At 49.6% G+C, this 12,535-nt stretch overlaps 1 protein-coding gene across 1 annotated transcript in view; it reads left to right on the forward strand.

Annotated features, from left to right (window-relative positions):
* LOC105470255 (integrin subunit beta 5) overlaps window positions 1–5,637 on the forward strand; it is a 122,894-nt gene extending 117,257 nt beyond the window's left edge. Inside the window, exons 13-15 of the mRNA XM_011722054.2 lie at window positions 2,255–2,374; window positions 4,035–4,201; window positions 4,867–5,637. Of these exons, the coding sequence (XP_011720356.1) occupies window positions 2,255–2,374; window positions 4,035–4,201; window positions 4,867–4,962 (383 nt within the window). The 3' untranslated portion in view covers window positions 4,963–5,637. The remainder of the gene's footprint in view (window positions 1–2,254; window positions 2,375–4,034; window positions 4,202–4,866) is intronic.
* Window positions 5,638–12,535: the final 6,898 nt, after the last annotated feature.

Genomic DNA, 12,535 nt, shown 5'->3' on the forward strand with positions numbered 1-12,535 from the left:
TAAGAGGTATGAAGTACTGACACACGCTACGGCACAGGGAGGCCTGACCACAGTGCGGAGTGAAAGAAGCCATGTATTATATGGTTCTGTTCATATGAAATGTCTAACATAGGAAAAGCCATGGAGACAGAAAGTAGATTAGTGGTGGCCTGATGCTAGGGAGAAGGGAAAATTGGCACTGACTGCTAACAGGTGTGGATTTCTTTCTAGGGTGATGGAAATATTCAGAATTAGGAGGAATGGTTACACAACATTGTGAGTTCAGTAAAACGACTGATTGTACACTGTAAAATGGTTTAAATGGTTGGGGGCATGGAATTATGCACCTTGAAAGGGAATCTGCATCTCAGGCTTCCCTCACTGGCAGGCTTCCCCCCATCTTCACCTCTGACTTCTGCAAACTCCTGGCCCCCAGCTGCCTGTCTGTCTTGGTCCTAACTTACATCTTTTGTAGACTTCCTTGTTCCCACTTCCCTATTTTGACTCACTTCAGTCATGGCTTTTGAGGGATTTTTTGTCTTCCAGACACGGTCTCTGTCACTCAGGCTGGAGTGCAGTGGCACCATCATACCTCACTAAAGTCTCGACCTCCTGGGCTCAGGGAAACCTCTTGCCTCAGCCTCCCAAGTAGCTGGGACCTACAGGCATGTGCCACCATGCTACCACGCCTGGCAAATTTTCGTATTTTTTGTAGAAACAGGGTTTCACCATGTTGTCCAGTCTGGTCTCAAACTCCTGGGGTCAAGCAATCCATCTGCCTCAGCCTCCTAAAGTGTTGCCATTACAGGTGCCACCATGCCCAGCTACTTCTTAGTATTTGAGCTATGTATGCATCCAGCACATATTCACTGAGCGCCTACTGTGTGCCAGGTGCTGTCTATCTCCTTAGGAGACTGTGGGGAGTAGACCACAGTCTGGTTCCTCACATGCCTGTCTTCCTGCCCCTGCTTCTGTCTTGCGGCTCGGCCTGGCTGACCTCAGGTTCTGCCTGCAGACCTGGGCTGGTTGCCCCTAACCAGGTACACATGGTTAGAGAAGGAAACAATGCCTTCCTGTGGCCCAAGGACTGGTTCGCTTGGTTCATAGCAGTGACAGCCGTTCATGCACAGCTGCTTCCCAACCCAGTCCTCTGAGATAGAGCGGCAGAGAAAGCTTATGTTCCAATCTATCATTTACCCTTCTTCTTCCTTCTTCAGGCTTTTTTCATACGTACACACTCACATGCTCACTCACATTCACCCAGTCTGGAAGGGAGCTGAGACAGAAAGTCCAGGCTTTCATGTCTGATAACTACACAAATTCATCTGCTTCCAGGTTACAGCTCCGTCTAGCAGCAAGGTTAAAAAGGTTAAAAAGGCAAGAGCTGGGAAGCGTTTCCCGCCCTGATGTTCACCTTCTGTTCCTCCCGAGGACCCATTGCCATCGCCGCCGCATTTCCTCACCCCTCACCTCTCTTTGCACTTCCCCTAGTTCCTTTCCCTCCTAAAAAACAGCCTGCTAACCCTCTCCTGGGGAAGCCTTGGAATGTAGATAATGCCTGGACAGGGATGCCTCCACCTTGGGGAACGGTAGCAAGCGGGGAGGGAGTTGCTGAGGCAGCTTGAGGAAGGGGCTTCTTAATATGGAGGAGAGAGGCCGGGCAGCGTGCAGGGCTGGGCTGGGGACAGCCTGAGCTCCACGCTGTCTCACTTTATCTCCAGGCATGGGCACCAAGGTGGGCACCAGCCTCTCACTCAATGTCCTCATTGTCCTGTGGTTCTTTTTGATTTTACATCCCAGGAAGGAGTTGCTGCCTCTTGGCCACTGCGGCCAGCTCTCAGCCCCAAGTGGCCTGGGCTGTTTCTCAAATATGAAGCCTCATTCTAGCCTCAAAGGGGGCTGGGATGGCTCTTTCTTTCTTTTCTTTCTTTCTTTATCCCTTTAATTTCCGTGGCCAATCCATTCACCCGTCCCCACCCCGATACCATTAAAACCTTCTCTTATTTCACATCACCCCTGACTAACACTTCAGAGGCTTGGAGATCCTCTAATGTGTTCCACGTGTCCCCAAAGCCATCTAAATTCAGCCCTGGGACTGCGTTCTTGGTGTGAGAAACCTGAACTCATCTTCAAAGGCCCAGCCTCCTCTTAAGACTTTCTGCCCACTCCCCCCATGCCCTTTCCTTCTTCAAGGTGCTCGGCTCCCTGCCCCGACCATCAGCGGCTGTGGGCTGCTCAGAGAGACTCAGGCCATTCCCACTTGGTTTTCTTCCAGTGAAAGATGACCAGGAGGCTGTGCTTTGCTTCTACAAAACCGCCAAGGACTGCGTCATGATGTTCACCTACACGGAGCTCCCCAGTGGGAAGTCCAACCTGACCGTCCTCAGGGAGCCAGGTAGGTGAGGGCTGCGAGGGTATCGGCCCACTCAGCCAGCCCTCAGTTCTGATTTCTGATGCCATTCCCTTCTCTGGCACCACTGCCCTTTCTCTCCTCATTGGCCTTTCCAAACTCCAGGGAGAGGAGGGATACAATTTCTTATTTTTCTTTTATTTCTTTTTTTTTTTTTTTTAGACAGGCCATCACTGTGTCACCCAGGCTAGAGTGCGGTGGTGCCATCATGGCTCACTGCAGCCTTGACCTCCTCGGGTTCAGGTGATCCTCCCACCTCAGCCTCCCGAGCAGTTGGCACTACAGGCATGCACCACCACACCGGGCTAATTTTTGTGTTTTTTTGGTAGAGACAGGTTTTCACCACGTTGCCCAGGCTGGCCTTGAACTCCTGGGCTCAAGCGATCCACCTGCCTTGGCCTCACAAAGTGCTAAGATTATAGGTTTGAGCCACTGCACCTAACCAGTACAATTTCTCATGAAGATCAGATCTAAGGTCACTGCTGCTCCACTCCTAGAGTTTAGAAGGAAGATGAGTGTGCAGCTGGGGGCCCATTCTTGGGGCAAAGCTCTAGGGGTGCGTGAGTCAGGGCAATGGGAGTTATAGAAGGATAGGGCCCTGTCCCTGGGAGAGTCTTCTGTTGGAGGAGCTCAGAGGTGAAAGGAACCACAGAACATACCGACCCTGCACAGCCAAAGGCAGCAAGGAGCTGCTGTGTTCTGCAGGGAGGGTGCAGGGCATCTGGACCACCTGGGCTGGGCAGGGTATCACTCAAGTCAGCATCCAGCTTCACACACAGCCCGGGCAGGGCCGCTGCTCTTCCCAGCGTGGATTCCAAGGACAACGGAGCGCTGGGTTCAACATTCCTGCTGCTCCCATGCTCAGCTTCCAGAACCACTGAAGAGGTCAAGCTGTAATCCAAATACCAAAATTCTGCCTCTGCTTGGACTCAGGGACCAATAGCCTTTGCCTTGGAGTAATTGGAATTTCTGATATCACCCCTTACATTCTTCTTGGGGGTGAGGAGGCAGGGGTGGAGCAGAAAAAGATTTGCTCTCTTCAGTTGACAGCACTGCAAACTATTTTTCCAAATTGGGCCCAACCACATAATGTGCCTTCCTGAGGCCAGAGGCAGAGAGAAGTGTGGTACCAGCCTAGGACACACGCCTGTAAGAATGAGGCTTTGTTTCCAGTGCTGTCTCTGCGGTTCTTTGAAAATAAGCACATTTACTCCAAGGAATTCCACACTAAAGGCTTACAAATGTTGGCCCCCAGCCCAGACCTTGTAGAAGTGGCTTCATGGTACCTCCTGCCTGCCAGTCTGCTCCTGAAACCATGTACATGAAAGCTGAGCGGGTCCAGCATCCCACAATGGAGACCGGGCCAGGCAGGGCATGGGTGCTGCCCATGAGGGGAAAGGCAGCTATGCCCCAGGGCTCTCATCTAGACTTTGCCACACTTGCTGTGTGACTTTGGAACAGCCACTGGCCCTTTTGAATCTTTCATTTTTTGTATATTGGGGAAACCTTCCTGAGGATCTAAGAGAGCCAAGGAGAAGGCCTTTGGGAGGGGTGCAACTTTTATCTCAGAAATGCCTGCAGCTGGGGGGTGGGAGGGGCATGGTGATGCTAGTGGCTTTGCTTACCATGTTTCTGGTCCCCCCAGAGTGTGGAAACACCCCCAACGCCATGACCATCCTCCTGGCTGTGGTGGGCAGCATCCTCCTGGTTGGGCTCGCACTCCTGGCTATCTGGAAGCTGCTCGTCACCATCCACGACCGGAGGGAGTTTGCAAAGTTCCAGAGCGAGCGATCCAGGGCCCGCTATGAAATGGTAAGCATGTGGGAAATGGGAAGCAGAGACTTCAAGCTCAGAGGCGTGGTTGAGTTCAGTGGTACGTTAGCAATAGAGGCTCACTAATGTCTTTGGCATTAAAAACAAAGAACACCAGAAAGACTGTGCCCAGTTCTGAACGGAGAGAATTGCACAACCCCAGTGCAGAGTGACCTGCACAGATCCCTGTTCCAAACCCAGATCAGGAGGGTCATGGGGGCAGAGGCGCTGGGTGTGCCTCAGGAAGAGTCTGATCAGTCTTAGAGAGACCACAGACCCACAGGAAAGCTCAGATTCTTATGGTCCATTACAACACTCACACCTGCAGTCTGGTCAGCCCAGGCGGACTGCAAACGCCCAAAGGACTGAGCGCAGAGTCAGCGCCTGCTGAACCTGGGCTTGGTTTCTGTTAAAGCTGGAAGGGACTTCAGAGACCTTCTGACCCAACTCCTCCTTCCAGAGGTGGCTAGTGCAAGCTTAGAGAAGGCGAGAGCTTTCCCGGGGAACACAGAGCTGTCCTAGAGCGCATGGCCATCTCCTCCTGAGTGCTCTGCCTGCTGCTGTCGTGGGTGGCTGACCTGGGAAGGGATCCTAGGGCGGCGTCTGCTGGTTTGAGTGTGTGAGCTAACATGTGTCCTCATCCTCTTCCCCGCCATGTTCTGTAGGCTTCAAACCCATTGTACAGAAAGCCCATCTCCACGCACACTGTGGACTTCACCTTCAACAAGTTCAATAAATCCTACAATGGCACTGTGGACTGATGTTTCCTTCTCCGAGCATCTGGAGGGGGGAACTAATGAAAAGGTCAGACTGAAACGCCTTGCACGGCTGCTCGGCTTGATCACAGCTCCCTAGGTAGGCACCACAGAGAAGACCTTCTAGTGAGCCTGGGCCAGGCGCCCACATTGCCTGCGCAGGAAGGTGCCTGGCCATGTCACCTGGCTGCTAGGCCAGAGCCATGCCAGGCTGCATCTCTCTGAGCTTGGGATAAAGCAAGGGGACCTTGGCGCTCTCAGCTTTCCCTGCCACATCCAGCTTGTTGTCCCAATGAAATACTGAGATGCTGGGCTGTCTCTCCCTTCCAGGAGTGCTGGGCCCCGAGCCTGGCCAGATAAGAGGACTGTCAGGAAGGGTCAGAGCGTATAAAACCAGCATACAGTTTGGCTTTTTTCACATTGATCATTTTTATATGAAATAAAAAGATCCTGCATTTATGGTGTAGTTCTGAGTCCGGAGACTTTTCTGCCTGATGGCTATGCCTTGCACACAGGTGTTGGTGATGGGGCTGTTGAGATGCCTGTCGAAGGTCCATCGTTTGCAAATGTCAGTTTCCTCTCCTGTCCGTGTTTGTTTAGTACTTTTGTAATGAAAAGAAACAAGACTGTTTGGGATTGAAAGTAAAGATTAAAACCAAAGGAATTTGTGTTTGTCTGATACTCTCTGTATTTGTTTCTTTCTGAACGGACTTAAAATGGTGCCCGCAGTGAGGACTGAAGCGGCCGTGTACTTCCTCAGGGGTGGGACACAAGCTGGTCTGATACTCCAGACTACAACTTGTCAGTAAGCATGAGGTGCTCGGGGCAGTCAGGGCTGTGCAAGGGAGCACTGAGCAGATGCCTTTGGCCCCTTCCAGCTTTTACTGACAGAGTTCCAGGCTAGACACCATAAAAACCACCCCCTGGTCTCCCTCCCTTGTTCTAAGGAGCTGAGGCTGGAAATAGATTGTGCAGACAAGCGAGGGTTGAGTGGTGGTTCCCACACAAAGTCACCTCTTAAACATCATTAGCAATAGCAGTTCCCTTCCAAGGCCTCCCCTCACTCCCGAAACACTTATGTCCCATGCAGGCCCAGTGCAAAAAATACATTTGAGCTTTTTTCCTGCAGGGCCATGAAGTCCCCTTAGGTTCCCATATCTGAGATGGTTGTCTGACCCTCTCCCCTTATGTACAGAAGAGGAAACTGATTCTCAGAGAGGGGAAGTGGCTTGCCATTCAGTATTAGGAGGTTGCTGAATGACAAACTGTTCCTAAGACCCCATCTCAGGCTGGCCAGAGGGCCAGCCTCCTCATTCCTGCTTGTTCTTAGAAAATCTTTCACTGATCATTTTTTGTCACTGGAGTAACTTCAAGGTTATTATGCTTTCATTCCAAGTGGATCTATCCTCAGCTGTGGACCAAATTCCCCTTAGTTCATTTTGGCAAACATTAAGTCAAGTCAAATAGTCAAATGCCTGTCACTACATAGAGCCTATCACCTGGGGCAAATACGAACAGACTGAGTTTCCTCCATCTTGTGTAAATAGGATGGAACAGAGACCTGGTAACTTGGTGACACTGCCTTAAACCCTTTTTGGGATAAAGCCAAATGTAAATGAAAACATTAAACAGATAAATTGCGGCGTTGAGACTTTCTGAATTGAGAAAAATAAATGTAATTTTGGAAGAAGCTTCGGGTTTCTCTCCTGTTTAATTTTGGGTTTCCTAGAGACAAATCATTAACTGGCTCAGAATCTCATTTTCTGTGAGGGCATGCCATTCTGGTTTTTTTGTTGTTGTTAGAGGGTCTCACTGGGTCACTCAGGCTGGAGTGCAGTGGTGCGATCTCAGTTCTCTGCAGCCTCAACCTCCTGGTCTCCCGTGATCCTCCCAACTCAGCCTCCTAAGTAGCTGGGACTACAGGTGTGCACCATCACGCCCAGATAATACTTTATTTTTTGCAGAGACAAGGTCTCACTTATGTTGCCCAGGCTGGTTGGTCTAGAACTCCCAAGCTCAAGCGATCCTCCCACCTTGGCCTCCCAAAGTGTTGGGATTACAGAAGTGAGCCACCGCGCCTGGCCTGGGCACAACATTCTTGAGTCACAGATAGATAGCAAAGGAAGATTTGTTCTAGTTCCACCTAACGTGGAAGCTGGGGGTGTTTAGTCTGACGCGGAGGGATGTTACGGAACCCGCGCTCACGGTGCCTTGCTGCCCCCTGCTGGAAGCTCTTGGGATGAGCTGTTTGGAGATCTGACTCCTGAGATTCCGACCCAATGTATGATTTAAAGGTTATCCAGCGAGCTGCCGGTGACCACAAAGATAATCTATTCCAAACGCTTCATTTCACAACCCACCCCCAGATAGGTCATTTTGTAATTTTAAGATATTTTTATCAAAATGGGCCTTTGGTCGGGCACGGTGTCTCACGCCTGTAATCTCAACACTTTGGGAGAGCAAGGTGGGAGGATTGCCTAAGCCCAGGAGTTCGAGACCAGCCTGGGCAACACAATAAGACCCTGACTCTACAAAAAAGAAAAAAAAAGGGAATTCTCATACAGCTTGATTGACTAGTACTTTAGGAAACTAAAGTGACCAATAGCTACCTCTTCCAGGGAAGAAATGTGATTTTTAAATTTGTTTAATCAGGATAAAAGCTTGAGGTGATTATCATTAAACTCTTGGGATGAATTTCAGGTAAGAGCAAACAGATGGGGAAAAACTGTCAGGGCGGACAGAAGGTCCTTCTCTGCTGGAGTATGCCCTTTAGCTCCTCCCCCTCCCTGGAGGACGTCCAATACCATGGTTCCTACTTGCTGCTGAGGACAGCCTTGTATACTCAGCTACTGTTATGGATGGGAATGGATTGTGTCCCTGCAAAAATTCATTTGTTGTAAGCCCTAAAGCCCCAATGTGATAGTATTTGGAGATGATGGAGTCTAAAGAATGAATTGCGATTAAATGAGGTCATAGGGTGGCACCCTAACTCAATGCAGCTGGTGTCTTTATAAGACCAGGTAGGGACCCCAGGGCTGCAAAGAGGAAAGGCTGTGTGAAGACACAGCGAGAAGGCGGCTGCCTGCAAGTCAACAGGAGAGGCCTTAGGGGAAACCATTGCTGCTGACACATGATCTTGAACTTCCACGGCCTCCAAAACTATGAGAAAGTAAGTTACAGTTGTTGAAACCACCCAGTCTGTGGTATTTTGTTACGGCAGCCTGAGCAGACTAATACAGCTAGTAACACGCTTTGAGACTGGCAGAGAGGGGGCGGGGAGAAGAAGTAAAAGACGCAAAGGCCGACAGTGACAGTGCTGGGATGAGGCTCCGGAGGAGGTGTTGCACCTGTCGGGTGTGAGGTGCCTGAGGAAGCTGGGGTTTTGTCCAGTGGGCACTGGAAATGCAGACAGGGCATGGCATGTGAACATGCCTGGAGCTGGGTCACTGCCTGCATGGAGGCTGTGAGCACTCAGACAGCTGTGGCCTTTCTCCTGGCTGTGACTCGGCACTGGGGCTCCTCTGGAGGTCCCCCAGCTGAGAAGGCCTAGTTAAGTCTCTCCCACCTGGCATCCTGTTCTCCCCCAGGGCTCCAGGCTTCATAGTCAGGACCCAGCTCCTATTCAGGCCTTCAGACCCTCCAGGGGTGCAGACATGGAGCTGGAGGGAGAAGAATAGGAGAGACAGCTGAGCAGGCTCTCGTGCTGGTGAGGGGGCTGTGCTTGAGGAACAGTTCTTCTCAGCCCCCAAAGGCCCCGCCTGCTCAGTTGCTGCTTTGGGAGGGACCCATGGGAAGCAGGGAAGGACAGTTGCTGCCTGGCCAGCCCCATCTGACAGAGCCACCTCCAAGACGGGTTGGGTGATGTGTCAGTGAGAAGGCCTTCACATCCGATTTCTTTCTCTTGGATGTGAATGTTGGGAAGTCCATCTCTCCCCATGACTGATGCTTCCTTCTGTCACACAATGGGGACTGTATAATCGGTACGGTATCTTGATGGTTAGGAAGCTGGGAACTGAATGCATTTAGTGGACCAGAGACTGTTCAAAACATGGGGACAAGAGAAAAGAGGCTCGGGTTCTTAGTGCCACCCCTTTTCCTCTCAACCCAACTCCACTGCCCCCTCCATTAACAACCCCCATCTCTTCCTACCTTCCTCTTCTACACATGTCCTGATCCTTCTGATAGATACCTGGCTGCATAACGTCTTCACTTTAAGATGCCTCGAATTCTTGGTGAAAAAAGGCAAGCTCTAAACTGCAAGGAGCAACCCATCAGGGGCAGCCACCTCACTGACCTTCTAGGGTAGGCGTTCTTGACCCTTTTGGGTCATGGGCTGCTTTGGCATTCTGGTGAATGCTACAGACACCCTTGTCAGAACAATGCCTATAAATGTGTAATAAAGAAGACGCTAAAAAGACCAAGCCTATTTCTCAGGGTTATCATTTCAGTTTGATTTCAAAACCACCCTCCCTGGAAGACACATCATTGAAAGCTTCATTGGTCCCACCCACATAGAATATCAGACCCCTGTGACTGAAAGCAAACTCCTCATTTGATCCTCACAACTAACCCACAAATACCACATTCAGGGAAGGTATTTTCCCATTTTACAAAAGGGGAGATGGAGAACAGTCACACCTTGAGTGAGGGTTGGTGAGACCCAAGCTCAAGAATTCCTTCTCTAGAGTCCTCTGCTCTGCACCTGCTCCTGGAAAAAGTCTGACTCTCTTCTTATCCCAGAATTCTGCCACATGATGGGGAAGTCATCTGAGTCTCCGTCTTGGGGGCATACATCTCTACTGAACTAAAATGAGTGCTCTAAGAGCAGACTGACACATTATAAAATCTCTCTCCCTCCTCCTTGAATCTTTCTCTTTCGTCCTCTTCACAAGAGCAGTCTCTGGTACCCACATGTGGAGGCCAAGGCAACTCCAACTTGGAAGTGAATCTGCCATGTTGACTTCTGATTAACTCCTGTTCTGGAAAGCTCTCTAAGATTTCCAGTTTATCTATTGTTCCTTGTGTAAGAGTAGGTACTAACTAAACAACCTTGATGTTATTGTATTTACCACAAGTTCTGCCCTTAAGCAATTGTCCTACACACCCCTTCTGAATCACATCCATCCTTTCCCTGCGGTCTGTAGCCCTAGGTTTAGGGGATGATGGCTCAGGGATCCAACAACTTGTCTCACCACTGCCCAAGACACAGACATAGCTTCTGTTCTTAAGTCCCCATTAAATATTTCTTTCTGAGAAACTGGATTTGTTAGCCTCTTTCTCTGACCTCTCAGCTTCCTCAGACTTTGAGGGGTAGATTTGCATAGGCCTGCCAATGGAGAACAACACACGTTAACCAAGACCCCAGGAACTGTTCTATTTTTTTAAATGAAGGAAGATGACAACTGACACAAATGTCATGTTTCCTGGCACAGAAGTTCAATCCTTCAAAGACTCCTTTCCATTAGGGAGACACACAGGTTGCCCTGGCATGGTTTCATATCAGGGAGACCCCAGGTATGAGCTGACATGTGCTGGCTGGCACTCATGTCCTGACACATGATCATAAAACAATTTTTTAGAAAACATACACTGAACAAAACACATGATCACCTGCGGGCTGCGGGGGTCACACCTTGTGTGAGCATCTCCACGTGGGTGATGAGCTGCACCTTAAGGACCCAGGGGGATGGGAAGCTTGGGTTTCCCTCCCACTCAGCACCTTTTCTTAGGGTCTCTTTTCAGCTCAAGCCATAAGGATTGTAGGCTTGATTTCAGTTGGGAGACATCCCCCATTGGATGGCAATGGAGTTGAAGAGGGGAAGAAGGCAATAGAAGTGAGGAAGAGGTAATGCTATAGCCCGAGAAGAGAGCACAGGGGCTTCGGGAAGTCAGAGGGCAGCAAGATGGTGGGGGTGAGGGAAGTGTCAACAAAAATAGTGGAACTCTGTAAAATATTTGAAGGGGGATTAATTCTGAGCCAAATATGAGTGACCATGGCCCATGACACAGCCCTCAGGAGGTCCCAAGAACATGTGCCCAAGGTGGTCAGGGTGCAGCTTGGTTTTATACATTTTAGAGAGGCATGAGACATCAATCAAATGCATTTAAGAAATGCATTGGTTTGGTCCAGAAAGGCAGGACAGCTCAAAGCCAGGGGTGGTGTGGCGGGGTGGAGGGGCTTCCAGGCTATAGGTCAATTCAAACATTTTCTGGTTGACAATTGATTGAGTTTGTCTAAAGACCTGGGATTGATAGAAAGGAAATGTTAAGGTTAAGACTGTGGAGACAAAAGTTCTTTGAAGTCTTACAAGTGGCTGCCCTGAGAGACAATAGATGACAAAGGTTTCCTATTCAGATCTTAATCTCTCTAAGATTGGGAGAGTCTGGAAGAAAAAGATCTAGCTATATTAATAGAGATTCTTTACAGATGCTAACTTCCCCCCACAAAGAACAGCTTTGCAGGGCCATTTCAAAATACGGCAAATAAACATGTTTGGGGGTAAAATATTTTGATTTTCTTCCTTGTCTCGTAAGGTTATACCAGAGTCAGGTTGGAAAATAAGTCATGATATATAGGGTTAAATAAAACCCATCTGATAAAAATGTATGACTTGTAGGGCATGACTCCCCAGACCCCTTAGATAGGAATTTGGGCAAGATAAAAAAAAAAATCAGTTTAGTCCTCAGAAGGCAGAAGAAAGGATAAGGGAGGAAAGGAGGTCAAAGACTACCTACACCGGTTTTCCTTGAGCAAATGTGAATTTTTAGGCCATCTATACAGTTTGAAAAGAACCCATATTTTTATGTATTTTTTTTTAACTCAACATCAGCTCTACTTCAAGTGTCTATTCAAATGGTGGCAGAAAACATTACTAGGTTCCAGGTAAACAAGGACAGCATGCCTTGTTACACACAATCATGATTTCAGGATCCTCCCCACCTCTCATCCTGCAGGGCTGCTAAGTACAGGGAGACAACGCAGTGTTGGGACGTTGGAGGCAGGGCTGTGGAGCTGTCTGTGCAAAAGGGCACCCCCGAAGACATGGTTGTCCTCATGAGAACTTAGGTTGTGCGGCCCGTCCACTTCCCACTGACTGTCCTTACGTGACGATTGAGACTCTCAGGCCCACCAGGTTTGCTTCTCAGTTAACTCCCATGCGCTTTTCAGAAAAATAGAATTCAGCTTCTCTATAATGTTACTCTGGAGCCACAGGAAGCTCAGGTCACCTCAGGCTCTGCCCCACACACGCACGGCCTGAGTCCACTGCCCTGCGCTAAGCTGGGGCGAGGAATCTCTGGACCTTCACTGCTCTCCTGGGCTCCCCACAACCCCAGCGCTGAAAATCATGACACAGACCTCCTCTGCTGACAGTTCCCCACCCTTATTTTGGGTGTCGACTGCCCTTCCTCCCTCCTTCCCTGGGATTCAGCCGCAACACATGAGAGCCCACACCAGGATCTGACTCTGAGGAGCCCTCTGCCTCTTGCCTAGAGGAAGACTTCCCCCCTTGGTGGGAAGGAGAGGCCTAGGCAAATGTTCTTCTAAACCAGACTTATGCCAAAACCTTGAACTTTAGAA

Source organism: Macaca nemestrina, chromosome 2 (genome assembly GCF_043159975.1).
Source record: "Macaca nemestrina isolate mMacNem1 chromosome 2, mMacNem.hap1, whole genome shotgun sequence".
NCBI classification, from domain to species: domain Eukaryota; kingdom Metazoa; phylum Chordata; class Mammalia; order Primates; family Cercopithecidae; genus Macaca; species Macaca nemestrina.